The sequence below is a fragment of the Musca autumnalis genome, unplaced genomic scaffold (assembly GCF_047663935.1).
Source record: "Musca autumnalis isolate F117 unplaced genomic scaffold, ASM4766393v1 scaffold_4, whole genome shotgun sequence".
Lineage (NCBI taxonomy): Eukaryota > Metazoa > Arthropoda > Insecta > Diptera > Muscidae > Musca > Musca autumnalis.
This window is the reverse complement of record NW_027411977.1, coordinates 66,279,588-66,298,392: the sequence shown is the minus strand read 5'-3', so window position 1 is coordinate 66,298,392 and position 18,805 is coordinate 66,279,588. Positions and strand designations below refer to the sequence as shown.

The 18,805-nt window shown below is 36.1% G+C and overlaps 1 protein-coding gene across 6 annotated transcripts in view; it reads right to left on the bottom strand.

Annotated features, from left to right (window-relative positions):
• Nucleotides 1-15,083, bottom strand: part of scny (ubiquitin specific peptidase 36) — a 34,608-nt gene extending 19,525 nt beyond the window's left edge. For 2 of the 6 annotated variants that reach the window (XM_073981086.1, XM_073981088.1), the window contains exons 1-3: nucleotides 13,877-15,077; nucleotides 4,921-5,648; nucleotides 2,917-4,851 (exon numbers count right to left, since the gene is read on the bottom strand). In XM_073981086.1, coding sequence (XP_073837187.1) covers nucleotides 2,917-4,851; nucleotides 4,921-5,648; nucleotides 13,877-14,279 — 3,066 coding nt within the window. In that variant the 5' untranslated portion in view covers nucleotides 14,280-15,077. Of the gene's footprint in view, nucleotides 1-2,916; nucleotides 4,852-4,920; nucleotides 5,649-7,092; nucleotides 7,239-13,876 lie in introns of those variants that run through there. The other 4 variants (XM_073981089.1, XM_073981087.1, XM_073981090.1 and 1 more) reach the window with 4 other exon arrangements.
• Between the last annotated feature and the right edge of the window lie 3,722 nt (nucleotides 15,084-18,805).

The following is an 18,805-nucleotide window of genomic DNA, read 5'->3' as shown; positions in this document are numbered from 1 at the left end:
TAAATCGACTCCAAATTTTCTAAAACACATTTCGTCCAAACATACTTGGGGTCTGAAACCATTATTTCGATGAGGCACGTTTTGTCCGTATGGAAGTGTATATACCCTCGTTAGCATAAATGCTGAGGGTAGAAATATACCTATCAATTCATTTTTACTCCGATTTACTCTTCGAGTAAACTCGTACTCTATTTCGAGCATTCTCACTCCCACTCTTATTTTTAAACCCCGAGTACTCGCGAGTGCTCCCAAATAAAACAAAAGAGTGGGGAGTAAACTCTTCGATTACTCCCACTCGCAGGTACTTTTCACTCGCGAGTAAAAACGAGCAAATCGGACATTTTGCCCACACTCTTCGAGTACTCCCACTCGCAGGTACTTTTCACTCGCGAGTAAAAACGAGCAAATCGGAGCTCTGCTCCTTACGACAACAGTGGACCATGTTCATGAGGATGTTTAATCCAACCCCGTTTACTTTTTAGTTTGGGGTGTGTAGACAGAAGAATATTAAGAAATCAGCATAGATGAAGACCACACAAACAAAGAGGTGTTTTTAGAAAAAAATGCTAACTTCTGTAAGGAGAAGACCCTAGATTTTTCTAATAATAGACGACCCCCTAAGGAACTTTTCAACGGATATAATTCATCATAAAGGAATCCTTTAAATGCCTCTTAAATGACCTTCTATGCTTCGAAGATCTTCTTCTTTTCATATAAATCCTCCTAAAAGGGTTTATATAGAAAACCAAATAAAGGATCTTTTATGGAAGATACCCTATCTATAGATCACCTAAAGAAGTCTTTTCTAGATAGAGGACTTCCTAAAGAGGTCTTCTTTATACAAACCAGTACAGGTTACTCAGTAAAGCTAGGGTCACATTAGGCAAATATTTGCTCTAGCGACCGGCAGTGTGCACTATCTGAGAGCAAATGAGCGTATATAATGCATTGAAATGTATGCTCACTTGCTCGCAGTGAACACACACTCCCTGTCGCTGGAGCAAATATTTGCCTAATGTGACCCTAGCTTAAGTAAATAACTAGGGTAAAATTGTTCTTGATTTAAAAAATATAGCAATATGTACAATGTTCGCGTTCAGGTGTTACATCAGTATATAAATTGCACACTAGCGAAATATCCATCCAGCAATTGTCAAACCTTCAAAAGATTGGGCACATTTTTGGAATTGAATATTTTACATACATTTTGTAACAAAATATATTTTACAATTCATTCTAATTAAATATTCCATTCTTGAAACTTGTTTTGGACACGCATCACAGCCTCCCAATAAGGCATTGAACCCTTGGAAAAAAAAAATATATTCGTGTTAATATCAATAAATTGTAAGTTACATATTTTGCAATATTTACACTCAAAGTCTTTTGCAAAGAAAAATTACACTTTGTTCAATGTTCTTTTTCAAGTAATTAACTTGGCCTATTAGGAGGAACAGTACACAATTCCATTTTTCGCTTATTGTTGCAATTTTCTTTGTTTTAATTTCTTGATTATTTCTATATGTAATGTGAACCATTCAAATACCAAAATATGCAGTATTAGTAGATAATTTTGATAATATAGACTTTTAGATTGTTTGTGAGAATTTCCTCATTTTGTTTGAAAACTTTTGATAGAAGACGACACTTATATACAACTTTTTAATTTTTTAAACATTTTTGGGTTTAACTTATGAAAAATGTGTTTTGTGTGTTTGTGTAACCAAGATAGATAACTATTTATTGTTGTTTTGTTTTTACTTGTTTTAATGACCAATATTTATTTTTTTCTTTTTTTCGAATGGAAACGTAAGACTGATTAGAGGAATGGGTTTGAAGAAGGTGCTTTCAAACTTATGGTAATTCATTTCTTTGTTTGAAAACCATGTTAGGCTTGTATAAAAACGGGCGGGGGAATCGCAATATGCTCTATTATAAGCTATAGTGCGATTAATATATATTATAATTTCGTTTCCCAAAATCAGGAACTGATATTTGTGAATGCTAAGCAGTGACAGAAAAAGTGTTTAACGTTTTGTCGTTTCTTCCACATGACCCGCATACTCTCTCTATTACCTGCAAGTTCTACTTCGTGTGAATGCTTGTATCCAAAGTGTCCTTTAATAATGCCTGTTAGTTTCTAATTTCTTTTAGGTAGATTCTTTAAAGGTAGATTTTTTGTTTTACTATCGTTAGTCCCGGTCCCCACTAGAGTGATTGATTTAAGCTTATTGAGTAGTACATGTTTTGTAGTTTTAAAAAAAGCTCTTGGTCCTATGGGTTAGGTTCTCATTTATAAAATAAATAGAGTGATTTCATTGAAAAAAATTCATTAAATTATGCGTCCCTAGATCGAGTTCGAAGCGAAGCACAATTTCATGAAATTTTTCAATGAGAACACTCTCGTGTGGCCCGGGACATTGGAATATCGGCATTTTCCCTTTCACCTAACTGTTTTCAGAGATTTAGCGTTCTCTAAATTTACTGTGTATATTTTCAAACGACCTAACCCCTGCATGACCCGGTACACAATTAATGTTTACCAAACCATGTTCAGAGTAGTGGTTAATTACAACTGGTCGCGGGTTACCATTAAGCAAGTTCCAACACACCGAAACTACTCAGATACCTCTGGATTATGGGACCATATTATGATACAATTAGCGAATACCGAATTCGATCTTCCGTTCTTCTTCGATAACAGATTCTAGTTGGCCTCACATTTCAGTCTTACATATGCATTCCCATAAAATATTTTGTTTTGTTATGTTTCCAAATGTAAAATTTCTTAAAAATACAAAGTTTAATAACTAATAACTACCTTGCCAAAAAATTGTATTTTTTTCAAAATGATTTTCAAAAAACGTGTAAATACAAAACCATAAAATAAACATACTACAAGTTTGCAACACTTACCTCTCTTTCTATTTCACTTTGTTGACCATTCCACGTTAAGACTGGTGCTCCATAGCCACGATGTGATTGCTTCAACAGTTCAGAGACAGTTGTATCTGTTGCCGATTCTCTCTGATAACCATTGCCCACAAAGTTCTGCTTACCAGAATTTTCTTTTTTAACACGTTTATTTAGATCACCAACTGACGACGACGGTTTTGTTGTAGCAAATGGATTTTTGGGCAATTTTTCTGTTGTGGGACTAACACAGGCGCTAATGGGATGCAATGAAGTAACTTGCCAAATGCCGGAATTTGTTTTCACCACTGGCGGAGAGGGTGGTGTTGATTTTGATCTCTTGAATTGTGGTTTCAATGATGATTTAACGTCTTCGGAATCAGAATTTGAGGCAGATGAAAATGATTCGCTTGTTGGCGTTGTAGAGGTAACGGTGAATTGTTGATTTTGTGATTTCTTTTTGAGTGGTGACAAACAACTTGTGGTTGTAGTTGCTGTTGTGGAACGTTTATTACTACTGAAAATGTCATCTATAATTTCAGATGATTTCTTTGAACTATTTCCATTGTAATGGGACGAAGAGGAGTCTGTTGCTGCAGCGCTTGTTACTGTGGTTGACGAGGCAGCCTTTTTAATTTTAGTGCCTGTTGTGGGTTTACAATCTGCGTCTCTGTCATCGTCATCATTATCCGAAGACGAAGATGATCCAGCATTGGACCACGATGAAGAACTTTGGCGCCGTTTTAAGGGATTCGATATTAAGCGTTTTGTTTCGCCAGATGAAGATGACGAAAGCATTCCATTTGTTGTTGTTGGTGTGGCCACATCTGTTTCTTCGTCTGTTTCGGAACCATATGGAACTAGACTTTTTATAATGGGGGCAGGTAATTTCTTGGCAAAACCATTAGTTAGGGGCGTCGCCTTTGGGCTCGGGTTGCTGCTATTTACTTCGGCAGATCCCAATTTAGGCATACTTGGCAGTGTTGATGTTGATGAGCTTACAACCTCATTTTCGTCATCGTCGTTATCGGAGGAACTCTCGTTACCATTTTTAGCATTATTAATTTGTCTTTTAGTTGCTGAGCCACCCAGTGCATGCTTCTTGCTCGCAGATTCTTGAAATTTACCGGTCCCCACAGCATGGAGACCATTTGTATTGCTGGTATTTTTCAAACTATCAAAAACTGAATTAGAAGCTGCCACTGACGTCGATGAGGTGGAGGATGATGCCGAGGCACTAGTAAGTGACGATGTAGCAACACTTGTTTTTACTGGTGTGCTTGATGCGGCTGTGCCATTGTTATTCTTAAAATGTATCGTAATTTTATTACTATCTAATGCAGTCGTACTTTTAACGGGGGTTGTTGCATTGCGGTTAAGTGTTAATTTGCTACCCCCGCCATTAGTCAAGGGTGAAGATGAAATGTTTCCATTACTGTAACCAGGTGGCAGCTGGGGTCCTATTATACGTTGTGGACTGGAGTTTACATGACCATTAACCTTTGTCGCCTGTAACTCTTTTGCATTGGTCACAGTGCTCTGTGCTACAGCTCCACTAACTTGTGTGCTGGTCACCTGTCGTGGTGGTTGGGTATCCATTTCATAGAATATTATATATGCATTTGTGTTGCAAACATTTTGCATTGATATTGGGCGGACATAACTGTCATCGTAGTTGTAATATGTTCCCGATTCAGTTAGACCAATAGCTGTGTAGTGACCACAGTGTTGTGAGGCACCCAAATGTGTTACCATTGCTACTAGACGATAAGTCAATTGTTCTCCAGGAATTTTGCGAGATGCAAACTTTGTAAGATCCAGTCTGGGTTTTATGGTTATTTGTTTGTTGATTTTAGTACCAAGCATTGAGAAACGCTTTAGTTGAATGCACAGGGCAATGGGTGCACGATCCAAAGAGAATTGTTTTGTTGCAGAAACCTAAATGGCAGATGAGAAAAAAAAGTTTTATTAGTGTTTCGAGCATATTTACATTTGAAATTCATTTACCTTCTTCTTGCACGCTTCACATTTGTAGCCCATATCTTCCAAGCGTTCTCGAGCAAAATATCCCTCCAATGCCTCATCGATTGTATCGGCTTTACGTATGTCGAGCAACAGATCTTGAAAATGTTGAAATGTCACTGATACATGCTGGCAGGACAAGCATTTCACCGACGTTTTTAAGTAACCGCCGAGAATTTGATTTAAGGGTGTCGTCTCTTTGCTGTACTGATCCAATTCCTTATAATTACGGAAACGTTGTAAATAGGATTTTTCCATGGCCTCAACCAAATAACGTAAAAATTCATGGGCATCTTCCTGGCGACCCATAACCAAATGCTTACATATAGACTTTAGTTTTGAGTAGACAAAATACGGTCTTATGGCCGATTGGCTGTTCTGTGATGCCTGTAGTGTTTTTGCCATTGCACAAATGATACAGCCCGAATCGCTGGATTCACATCTCTCCATATGGGCTGAATCCGACATTAGCCAATTGGCCATGGATGGTACATGAAATAAGGCTTGCAGTGTGGAATTCAAGTAACAGGTATTGCCCACATTCATCATACCCACTCCGACATCCCATTTACGGCCAGTTGCTTTCCAGCCAATGCGAACATTTTCACGTGGAAACAGTACGCGTTTCGGTGCAGGCAGCTCATTGGGATTCGGCTGCTGTTGGTTCCGTTTGCCCGGCGTCGTTGCATTTACAGTGCTATTACCATTGGCATCTGTTGTTGTATTGTTAGTAGTATGGCACACACATTCATAGATGGAAGAAGCAGAACAAGAAGAACAGAAGAATTCATTATCAGAGTCATCGTAATTATTGTATTTGTTGTGATAATAATAGTAAAGTCTTCTCAAGACATTATAGCTTGGTTTAAATATCAAACGATAGAGCAGCCATAGAACCAAATAGTCCAATGCGATGCAACGCAAAGTTTCCAATAGTAAGGCGCTCCAAACTTTCATTATTGGAAAAGTCAATTATGTAGTGGTGGTGGTGGGTGGTCTGGGCCTTGTGTAGTTGATGAGTAAACAGAAGAACAACTTTGTTATGACCAAGTGAAAAAAGCAGACAATTTTTTAATTTGTAATTTATTTTTTCACAACACTACAACCCCTCCCAAGGGATGAAGAAATTTGTTTTATTTTGTTATATTTGCTGGTCGTTGTTTCACAATTAAAGAATTTTTTGCTTAGTAAGTCTGTTGTGGTTTCTTTTTGGGCAATCGAAATCCATTGAACAATTTTAATTTTTCTCTACTTTTTTGAGGTTCGTGAATTTTCCGTTTTTCCCTTTCAGAGTACATACGCACAAACTCATGCATAAAAAAAGCTAACAACGCACTCTTCATACGTAAGTTCTAGGGAACAAAAATGTCTTGTGCTTCTATTTTCTGCTTCCTTCCTTTTTATGAAAAATTCACGAGCTCACTTAGAACGTTTTCAGACGATAAGGTTTGACTGCTCAAAAACGTGGTTTCCGTTTTGACTCTCATTCGTAATTTTCACATCTAGTGTTGCGTTTTTGAAGTCATTTTATACAAGCGTACTTTTTGAACAAAAAGAAGTACGGTTTTACATAAATGTACCAAAAAGGTTTATGTGTGTTTTCAAATATAATGAAAATTAAACAAAGTAATTCTTGTGAATCCCATAAAATTGGGTAAAATGTATGCGTTGTTAAAATTGTTGCCTCATGCGCGCATGACATGTAAAAAATAATGTAATAATTCTTACCACCTGAAGGTAAGATGATATCTGCGTTACCAGCGTAAATTTTTCAAGAAAGATTTTTATGAAATAGGGAAATACCTTTGTTATTAACAGGTACATAGAAGTCATGTTTTGAAGAACACCTTTATTTGTAAAAAATATGATGAAACAGGTAGATAATATCTTACATGCTAGTGTTGTATGTATGGTACTTTATGTACGTTTTCGTTCACTTACTTCCACATTTTGTTTCAACACTGACACAATTTACGAATGAGAACCAAAACGGACAACGCATTTTTGAGCAGGCAAACCTTATCGTGTGAAAACGTTCTTATTTATGTATATTTTCACTACACTATATAAATAAGAGTGAGTGCTTCAAAATCCTCGTGTCATTCTATTCACCAATCTTGTGTTTTTATTATTCTTTTTTCCTTTTCCTTCATTTACCTCTTTTTCACTCTCTGTTTCTGTCTGCTGCTCTCAATGCTGCTGCTCAATGTCTTTACCAATAAAAACCATTGTTGTACGGTTTGTTTTTGTTTCCCCATGCAAAGCACACAGTACAACATTTCGCAATCCTATATTTATATGTGTTGTGTGTGTGTGAGCGTATGTCAAAGTAAAAGCGCGTCTGCCAGAGATAAAACTACATCAAATGAAAACAACAATTTACCATTTTTGACAGCTATAACAGTTGTAAAAAATGGTACTGTAAATACTCAACAACCAAAAAATGTGTACAGTTAAACCTGTATAAATGCATTAAATGAATAAGTGGCGCAAAATTTAAATAGAATAAAACATATTTTACACTTGCATTTAAAACAGGTGTTTTGGAATTTACGTCATTTATTTGACAGATATTCTATGAAATTGACAACTTAAATGACGCATGTTTTACAAAACATGTTAGATGTAAAAGCCGCTTAACATTAGTGCCACAACGGTTACTCTGCAAACGTATTTGAGAAAAAAACCAAGGGTAATCATCAAGATTTAGAGGGGTTGACAATGAAGTCGCTATACCACAGTTTATACAGTTGGACGCTAAGCCCGCCTGATTGTTATGTTAGTTGTCAAAAATATTATTGTGATTTAAAATACAAAGTAATTCAAATCACAATAATATAAAATCTGTCAAAAATTGTTAACAGAACTCTGAATGGCCGACCTTCTATAGGCCTTGCGCTATACCTACTTTACCAGACAGACTGTCGGTTATGGTGCAGACACATTTCTTGAAAAGGTGACCAAGAAAATCTGGTAACTGATACAGATATTTTGTCGAACTAATGGTCTGTAATAAGAACTCTACTGGACGGCGATGCCGATAACATAGGTCAATTCCAGACGACGGTATTAACCAAGAAAGGATACAAAATTAATGTGCCAAATCAACAGTCTAATGAAGTCAATGGTGTTATATCAGACTCGGTGCTCCATGGTGCAATGGTTTGCATTTGGTAATTAAGTTCATCAGTAAAACTGTAGTTGATCACATTTTATGAATATTTTGAGCTGCATAAGTAGGGTGCCACCTTGGTGCAATGGTATGCACACCCGCCTTGCACGCTGAAGGTCGTGGGTTCGCTACCCTGGTCAGGCAACATCAAAAAATTTCAACGGTATTAAAATGCCCCTCAGTAATGTTGGCGACATTTCCTGAGTATATCAGTCATGTAAAACGTCTCTACAAGTGGTGTCTTAAGTCATAACGAATAAAAATGAGGCATATTTATAAAAAATGTGTAAACAGGTGCCTCGACATATCTCCCAAATCAAGTTTGGTACTTATATACTCTTTTTATTTTGTTTGGATTAAGGTACAAGGAAAAAATGATATTCCAGGTGATAAAACAGATTGATAATTACATACTCCATTTTTGTAAAAGCGAACAATTCCACGGCAGCGGGTTACTTTACACCGGCTTGACCCGAAAGTGTTTCGGTCAGCGGCTGCCAACACAACATCAAACCTATGCTTCTAGGTAGGTTTCTATACTGCTAGAACAGCAACAAGGAAAAAGCGTTGTTTAGAGGCACCCACGAAAATCGGGTTTTTTACCAAAGGTAGTACTAGTTGATCCCAAAGATTACGAATATAAGATTTCTGCAAATACCCAGCCTTCAAAGAAAATCTCGGCTACCCAGCTCAAAACAAAACAATACATTGTCAGGAAAACTCCTGGTATGTTCCAGTACCTGCAAGAAGCTACTATTTTTTACTACGATAACATTTTATCCTTTATGTTATCGGAAAAAATAGTAAAAATTAGTAGATTCTTGCAGTTCTGGAACAGAGCATCCCTCTTTAAAATGCCTCAGAAGCAAGGCAAATTTATGTATGGTATATGTATGAATTACAACAACTAACAAATTTACAAAAACAACATTGTTGTTATTGAAAATTAACTATCAAAGATAAAGATTGAATAATAGGGTTTTCAGGAAAAACATTAATACATTTTGAAAACCCTCTAAAATAGAACAAATTTGAATCAAAATGTAAATATAACGCATTTGGAACTCTCGTAGGTAATTTTTAATGAAAAGCAGTATTTTATGGTTGCAAATTTCGAAGTTTCAAATTTCATGAGTAGACCCTAAACTGCCTAGCTGATAACATCCTTGTATCCTCATTTTGGATACAATCCGTTTTTTATTAATTTTCTCGTTTAGAGTTAAGCTTGGTGATCGAACATATTTTGCAAGTGAAAAAGGAAAGCCGAGGACTCGAACACACACAGTCACCATATTACGTGACCTGGTTTCGCTGTTAGTTGAGCAGCTCTTCAGACGTATCCACTGTGGATGGCTTCTCTGTCCTAGAACTTTTGGTTTTTCAAACGCAAAAAAAAACAAGTAAGAAAAGCGTTAAGTTCGTTCGGGCCGAACTTTGTATACCCTGCACCACAAATTTCAGCCATTTCGGTGTATTAATGTGACCACAACCTTCAAAATACCGAAAATCGGAAGGTACCGTTCTATGGGGGCTATATGATGGCGTGGACCTATACCTACAAATTTCTGGGGGAAAGTTCTATACCCCCAACGAAGATTAAATACCAAATTTCAGCCATCTCGGTGTGATAATGAAGCCAAACCCTTCAAAATACCGAAAATCGGGAGTTATCGTCCTATGGGGGCTATATCAAAACGTGGACCTATTTAAACATTTTATGGTAGAAATATTTCTTAGCCTCTGGAAACACAAAATACAAAGTTACAACCGATTCTGTTGTCAAATGGGACTAATACATTCAAAATGTATTAAAATGACGCGTACTTTATTTGGTAGGAATGTTTTTTGGCCTCTGGAGACACAAAATACCAAATTACAACCAATTCGGTGGTAAAATGGGACAAATATCTTAAAGATTCCTTAAAACAACGACGCGTCACGCGTCATTTTGTATGGGGGCTATACGAAAGCGTGGACCTATATAGCCCGCTTCAATACCAAAAGTCCTACGTACAAATAATAGATTTTCCCAAAATTTCATACACCTACGTCAATCCGTTCGGACGCTAAAGTGATTTCCACAGACGGACAGACATGGCTATATCGATGTAGAATTGCACGCTGATCAAGAATATATATAGTCTGTGGGGTCTACAATGATTATTTCGAGTAGTTACAAACGTAGTGACAAACTTAATATACCCTCATCCTATGGTGGAGGGTATAAAAAAACATTCCGTTACATTTAGGAAGCAGACTTATAATCTTGTACGAAAAGACCGATGGCTTAGGCTTAATATGTTGCTACCAAAATTGCTGTATTGTTGTATTTTGAAACTTTAAGGGCCTAATGAAGGGGATAAAGGCTTTTTTGTCACACTTAAGACAAGCAGAATGTGGTCTATCGATTGAACAGAGAATTCGTAGAGTACCCGGAAAGCGAAAGGGCAAGAGTTTCGCATCACATTAGAACTCTTCTACCCGAATATTAGCCACCACATTTCCCAGAAGTTGCAGAAGTCATTCATAAATCTAAATAATTCAAAGCAATTAACCCAGACCGGATCTCCTTGGTCATGTTGAAGCGACTAGGATCACCTGAATTTAACCGATAGCCGATAGCCACCCACATTGTTTCCAAAGCATGGATACTAGGCGAACCCGGCAAAGATGCGAGTAGGGAAGAATCCTAAAGCCCGATCTCTCTTCCTCAGTATGTTTTAGACAAGTTCGAAACATTGAATCCTAAAATACGTTTACGGTCGCCTGTCATGTGCAGTCTTCAGGGACGTAAAGTCAAAGTAGGGAGTTCCCCACGATGGGATGATATCTGAGGACCCTCTAAGTCATAAAATGGTGTCGTATGCTGACCGTTTTACGATTATGGTATCTGTTCCAATTTTTGATGATATATGCGACAAATTTAATCACTACATCGCTAACCATGTTAAAACACACACATGTACACACTGAGGTGGTGTTAGTTTCTTTCCCTTGAGGAACCTGAAATTGCCAGCTAGCAACTCTACAGATACACTAACCACGTGGAAAGTAGAGATGGGTAGAATTGTGAGGAAGGAACAGGTCGACGGATTAAAAATTCTGACCACATAATGCCCCATGATTTCAGTAGTCACATTCGAGAACTATTTGCGTTAAGCTAAGAAGCGGGAACAAGGTTCCCAAGTAGCTAGTCGGCATACAACGTGATCGGGGTTAACTATGCAGCACAGGTTTGGTCTGCTAATTTTGCTGTCGATGCCTTTTGCAGGGTTAACCTTCTTAATGAGGATTTATTTTACGTATACGCAAGGGAGTTGACATTTGAAACCCAGTGGGTTTGTTAAATCCGATTATATATAAACTTACTATATATTCCATCTTTTAAAATTGCAGTTATCTGAAGATTTGCAAATATTTGCAGCCATAATGTGGTTATTCAGTATCCGGAGACTCCAATTTAATTCAATAAAAAATAGTCGAACCCAAGTCTGCCAAGTTTACGAGATGTACTCTATGGAACAAGCGCGTACAACCGATAAAAACACTATAAAATAGCATATTTTGAAAATTTATATACAACTATGGGAACTCTTTTCCTTTACCGACCCAACGCAGAAAATTATGAAAAAATTACCACAGATAGTACTTTTTATCCCGATTCCAACCATCTATTGCTTTTGTTGCGGAAATGTATACTTCCCGAGATATGGGCCACCAAAGATCCACAAAGGCCCTTACCTGTAACTTTTGGCAAAACATTGCAGAAAAATATGAAAAAAATTACCACAGATATTGCTTTTTATCCCGATTCCAACGATGTATAGCTTTTGTTGCGGAAATGTATACTTCCCGAGATATGGGCCTCAAAAGAGCCACAAAGGCCCTAACCTATTTTTCCCTAAATAGCCGGCCTTCGGCCGGGATTTAAAACTTTCTCCTATGGACAGGTGCAAATCTCGGGAACGGGAACAAAGTTTTCTTTTAAATTAAATACTTTTCTCTAAATAGGCGGCCTTCGCCCGGGATTTAAGACTTTCTCCTATGGACAGGTCCAAATCTCGGGAACGGGAACAAAATTTTCTTTTAAATTTAATATTTTTGGAGGCCTATATCTCAGGAAGTATACATACCCTTCAACAAAATAATACATCGTTGAAATCAGTATAAACATCACTATTTGTGGTAATTTTTTAATAATTTTCTGCGGTGGTTTGCATTTTAGACTAGGGCCTTTGTGGAACTTTGGAGGCCCATATCTCGGGAAGTATACATTTCCGCAACAAAAGCAATACATGGTTGGAATCGGGATAAAAATCACTATCTGTGGTAATTTTTTGCGTAATTTTCTGAGGTGGGTCGGTAAAGGAAAGATAAGCCCAACTATGTACCTCGAGCCTTAAACGATTTTTTATAATTTAAACGTGGTTTAGTAGTTTTATTACGAATTTATTTAACGTTTAAACAAATATGATGTTAATTTTTGCCTACATTTTTTTTTTTAAAAATCTGATGCAGCAAAATTTTTGTATTTGATAGTGAATAACTGAGTGAATATTTAAAACTGAAAAGTAAAAACAAAATTTTAGTCAGCAGAGTGTCTGTAATCGATACAATGGAAAATATTTCGCAATTTTATAGTTTGATTTTTTGACTTTAGTGCCGCTAGATCAGTGGATTCGACCAATGTGCGATGGACAAAATTTTATGTTTTGTGAGTAAAATATGTATATGTCTACAAAATACCACTTCAGGAGGGCCTGTGCCTCCTTGCCTCCACTGGCACGTCGGCGGCTTAACTGTACATAATCGTCGATACCACAAACTCGCGTGATTTAAAAAATGTCAAATATATTCCTAATTTTCTTGCCGACTTTTAGTATGAAGTCCGATTCATAGATCAACATCAGTTCTTAAAGGCCTTTGTTTTGTCTAAACCATTAATTTTGTTTTCTGAATAAGAAGAAATGTTTGTTATGATTTGCGAAGATAAAACAAAAAATATGAGTCATGTCCAGTTATTGTTTGCGAAAATGCATTGAAAAAGAACCGTTCAAAACAAGAAAGAACGTGAATAATAATAATAAAAGCAAAAGAAGAAACAATGACATTGTTCAGGATGAAGAAAATTTAAGAAAAACTAAAAAAAAAATTGGCGCCAATTATTGGTTGCAATTATTAAGAAAATAGCTAAGTATATGCATAGTATCAACAATAAAACGAATTAATTTCTACATGTCCACACCATGTGCTTGTCTTATCTCCTCACTACACATGGCAAACAAATTTATCACCACGTTTACATGATATACACGAAAATGGTTTATATCAGATTAACAACCCTTTTCAAATGTTTAAACATCAATTCCAATAATAACTTCTTTTTTCACTAAACACGTGATTTATTTAATAAAAACGTGTTGTTAATAACAAACATGAACAACAACAGCTTTCTCAATCTCTATTTGACAAACGAAAAACTTACACCTGGCAATACCTTTTGTATCTTGTCAAGAAGAAGCTAACTGCAATTTTTTCTCCTTTTCTTTTAACAATGAGAGGTAAACACCACATTATCAAAACATATTTCCCATCTCTTTCGCACTCATGCAAAAGCAAAACAAAATGACGCGGTGTGTAAAAACACACGCACAAACAAAACGTAGAGGCCAACAAATATGAGGAAAACTTTTTTTCGTTGTAAAAGGCAACGTGAAAAACAGATATTAAATAGAAACAGTGAAAACTAAGGAAAAATAATACACGTACGCTTACCGGCAGCGCTGCTGTCTCCATTTGCGCCATTATTGTTATTATTGCAGGTTGCTGGAGAGTTTCTGCCATTTTCTAGGCCATTATTGATGCCAGTCGATGGTTTCAGTACAATATATTTTGATTTAAGGCTTTCCAACACCGATTGGCCATAGTTGCTGACTTCTTCATATTCGATTTTGGACAGTAGCACCCGTTTGGCGGAAGCCACTAGTTTCCCATGCAACGAATCATTTTCATCCGTTGCAAGCAACGAATTGCCATTGGTTTTAACGTCGTCAGCAGCGGCTTTGTTGTTGGCAGCAGCTGCAGCAGAACAGCCTGCCACCGAACCAAACAATTCCTCCCTTAAAGCGGCATTTACATTTGCCGTAGTCTCACAGACCACTGAGACTGGCATGGAGTTGGTGGACGTAGGAGTTTGTGGTGGAATTTTGATGGCTTTTATTTTCTATCAGATTTTGAGGTTATATTTTTGATTTGATGCAGTAAACACAACTGGGCGGCGGAAGCGGGTGCGGTCCCAAAGTATTATAGGCTTTGTCTGGCACCCGCTACGTTTCCTTTCCAACACGACAACTTATCCAAAATTTTGCCCTGCCGTCGACTGCAATATCCAATCCTTTGCCCGTGTGTTCTTTTTGTCTTGTCGATTTCTCTCTACAACACTTCTTGCTACTGCTGTACTTTTGCTGCTACAACACCACACACAAACACTCATCAAAAAGAAAAAAAATCTCCTTGAACGTCCTTAAGGTTGGGTTATTATTGATGGCCTTATTTTTTATGTTTGATTCGTGTAAATATTTGCTAAAATTGGCCAACAAAACAATATAGATATAAGGCCTTTATTTTTCTTGCAACACTACTTTTTACACGTTTTTTTATTCCATATTCTTTTGGTTGATTTTTCGCGTTCAATGATTTCTTTCGGTTTGTGTATTTTCACGACACTCAATCTTTTGCTCTATATGCGATATTTCAAAGCTGGTTTACTGAACAATTGGGACAATTCCACATGGATGTTACTTCTCGTTCGATCTTTTACATATTTCCGCTATTATTTTGGGTATAAAAATACGAAAAAGAAGTTTTCTACGAGATTTTACGGCTCTTGCCCGAGAAAAAAAATGTGCTTGTCTTCCCGTTCTTTCCGCAGAAAATTACTTTTTTTAGTGAACGATTACTTTGTGTACACGAAAAAAGTAATTGGTAGATGTGTCAAATCAACGAATGCAACTCTGGTGTCATACTATGCTGGTGTCTTATATGACAACGTAAGGTATTGGAAAAACCCCTAAACAAATTTACTAGGCGTTTACACCAGACAATTTGTCTTCAAATACAACTGTGATTTATACCCTAGACAGACGGCAACGTTAATTTGCATTAAGATGTGCATTTAATTTTACCTTGACAGACGGCAGTTCCTGCATTTATGAATCAGCTGATTGTTGGTTGACATGTATTTTGTTGTTGGTTGACATGTATTTTGTTGTTTGCAAATTTTTGGTTGCACTGTTTTATCATTTTGCACTGCAATATCCATTCCTTCTTACTCAATGATATTCAATAGCTGTGTTCCTTTACTTACCTGAGGTTACCATTTTTACCATTTGTTACCATTTTTAACCTGCAAAGCGTTCCTTAACCCCGAAAAGTGGCAAAACTGGAAGCAATTTTTAAGAGAGTGAGAGTGGAGAGAGAGCGAAAATGGCTTTCTCTTCTACCACAGGCTACCAGCAAAATTTATGCAGGTAAAAAATGGCAGAACTGATTTTTCGACTTTTGTTTGACGATTATTTCACAATGAAAAAAGAAAATGGACGAAAAACAGAAGAAAAAGCCGAACGCTGACAAAACTAAATTAAAAACTGTGAAATAAAAGACGAAAATTGATTTTTTATGTTTCTTTTTGACATTGCTGCCAGATCTAACCATTTTTCCGTTCCTTTACTTTTCTTGTAAAAATGTTCATGAGAGAGCAATTTTGACACTTTTCTCTTTTACCACCCTTACCATTAAAAAAGTAAAGGAACAAAGCTAATAGAATGTTGCTGCTGTATTGCCGTATTAAAATTAGTAAATGCAGTTTAAATTCAGTTCTTTTTGTGCAATAGGAATCCCAGCAAAAAGTTTGCATCCGTGGGTGCAGTTTAATTCCTATGAATTCACTTATGAATTTTACAAAAGAGCGCGCAGCTAGGATGCACTCCTTTTTGCTTCCACAGAACACGGCTCGGATGCAGTCCATTTTCGATCCAAATCACTGCATTTGATGCAGTGCTTTGGATTGCATTTAAATTAGAGCTGGCAAACCATCGATAGGCCCAACATTAGATATTTTCGATATAATATTTTAAAATATAGATTGCTATCGATATTATCGTTAAATTGTCAACACCATTAATTTGGAGATGAAAATGGCGGAAATGCCAATGTTTTTCTTGACATTTTGCGCTAGTAGTTCACAGAAATGTAAATGAGAATAAACAATTGTTTTTATTTTATAAAAATATTAAAAAAATGCATTTTACTTTTCCGAAAAATGTGTACATGTAACTACGGACGTACTTTCTCACACACACAAAACCAAAAACAGCGAAATTTCTATTTATTTCAATGAATTTTAGGTTGCGGATTTTTGTTCCGATAATATTGATAGGCAAAACCATCTATCGATATTTAATTTTTAAAAAACAATCGATTTTATCCATAGTGCCATCGTTTTTTTGCCAGCTCTAATTTAAATGCAGTCTAATGTCATGTTCACACGAGCGTTTCAATTACGTTGTTCGCCTGTCGAACGACGTACACGAATTAACCCGTTTCCACGACACCATTCGTAATTAACAGAAACATAAACAAAATTTCCTTTATATTTGTTTCCTTGTTTTCACGAAAAATTGAACCGAAAACACATAAAATGAATAAGAAACACAATAGACTTTCCTTTAAATGTATCTTCTATATTTAACTACACACATTTCATTCATTATTTCCACAAATTCTGAATAATTTTGTATTTTCAATATATTTTTCTATTTTTCTATTTTCAAAATTAAAGAGAGAGATGCATGTCAAAACAATGTTTGTGTATACAGACTTTCAGTTATTTGTTTCCTTTTTGTTTCTGATTTTTTACGCGATTTTGAACTAATGGATAAGAAATGTGTGTTGAATTGAGAAGGAAACACAACCATCTTCCTTTTGCATCTATATAAAATGTTTAGTTCATTAATCTTCATTCATCTTTTTCCTTTTTTCTAAAAGTTTTTGTGTTTTCAACAAATTTTGCAATTTTGAATTTAGACATGTCATAATTATTTTTTTCGATAAATTCTCTCATTTGTTAGGGATGGGACATATTTCATCGTTGTTCGGAGAGTATTTCTACTTGAACAACATAGAAAAATCTTCGTTCGTTCTCAGAATTTTGTATGGGGAATCAAGTAATTTATTCGTATTTGAGGGTCGAACGACGAATAGAGAACGAACGACGTACCGTGGAAACGGGCTATAAAGATGCTATAAAAATACAAGCCATTGATTTTGCTTCATCATCTAAAGGGTTTTTTATACATATTGTCCTCCCACTCCAGCTCAGTAGTGCGATTCTGTAACTCTCTACCGATGGAATTAACGACAAATGTCGATAGTTAGCGATATTTGTCGGTAAGTGCTATTCTGTATACAATTTTTACCGATTTTTGTCGGTAATTTATGTCGGTACTTATCGAAAATCATCGGTCTGTTACCGACGAAAAAAAAGGAGTCGTTAAGTCTACCGACATAAATGAATTTTCATATTTTAAACAGAAAAATCAATGAAAATGGAATTTTTAAGGAATGTCGTTGGAATATATTTCATAGCAAATAAAAAGGTAAGCAGATATACATTTCTTTACACATAAAAAAAAGAAAATTCTGCGACATATGAAGGATCCTTTCGATCTAATGGGTACTTTACACGATATGTTATTTTACATGTATGTTCTGTCACTTTGCATATACATTTTGTATATAAAAAGTGACAACCCATATGTAGAAAACATATCGTGTGAAGTACCCATAAGTGATTGGAAGCTTATGACACTTTACAAATTGGAAATGGATACATTTTATGAAATAATGGATGAAATTGCGGGTCATTTGGAAACCTTCAGAATTGCAGGAAAAATCTCTGAGAAAATAATAACTATTTTCAGTAGTAGCGAAATATTTTTAAGGATATATTTCGTAATAGTTGCTACCCATATAAAATGCGTTGGTGTTACCTTGCTTGCTTCTGATAAAAAAATAAAAAAAGGGCAACCCAGTTCGAAATATGCTCGGCCTTCTTTATTCTTTTATTTTGGTTATGTCAGAAATGAAGCAGGAAAGCAAGGCAATCAGGCAAGGCTGCTCATGTACCCAGGCCTTTATTCCCTGATAATACGTAATTCTGAAATAACTGATCAATATTACTCCATGTTTACATTAGAGCTTTTTTTAGCTCGTCGGGTTTACATCCTTTATGAGAATTTATACGTATACCCAATGGATTTGACAATGAAAATCCACTGGATTTACTAAATATAGTTATATGTATAAATTTGCTTTAAGGCCGTGACTGCTAGTTGCTTGCCTTCAAATGTGAAATTATACGTGGGAACGCCGACGGAATTGCAAAGAGACCCTGACATTCCTTTATAATTAGACATTTGGGAAGCAAGCAACGATTGGTTCTTTTTCTACCTTTATAGTTTTAACTAGATTTTTTTTTAATTTTTAGGCTGGATTTTTCTCCATATAGTTTGAAACATAATAATTTTATATACATTAGTAATTTAAGTCCCGGTCCACACTAGAGTGATTTCATTGAAAAAAATTGCATGAAATTATGCTTCTCTAGATCGACTTCCATAGTAGAGTAAAAACATAAAA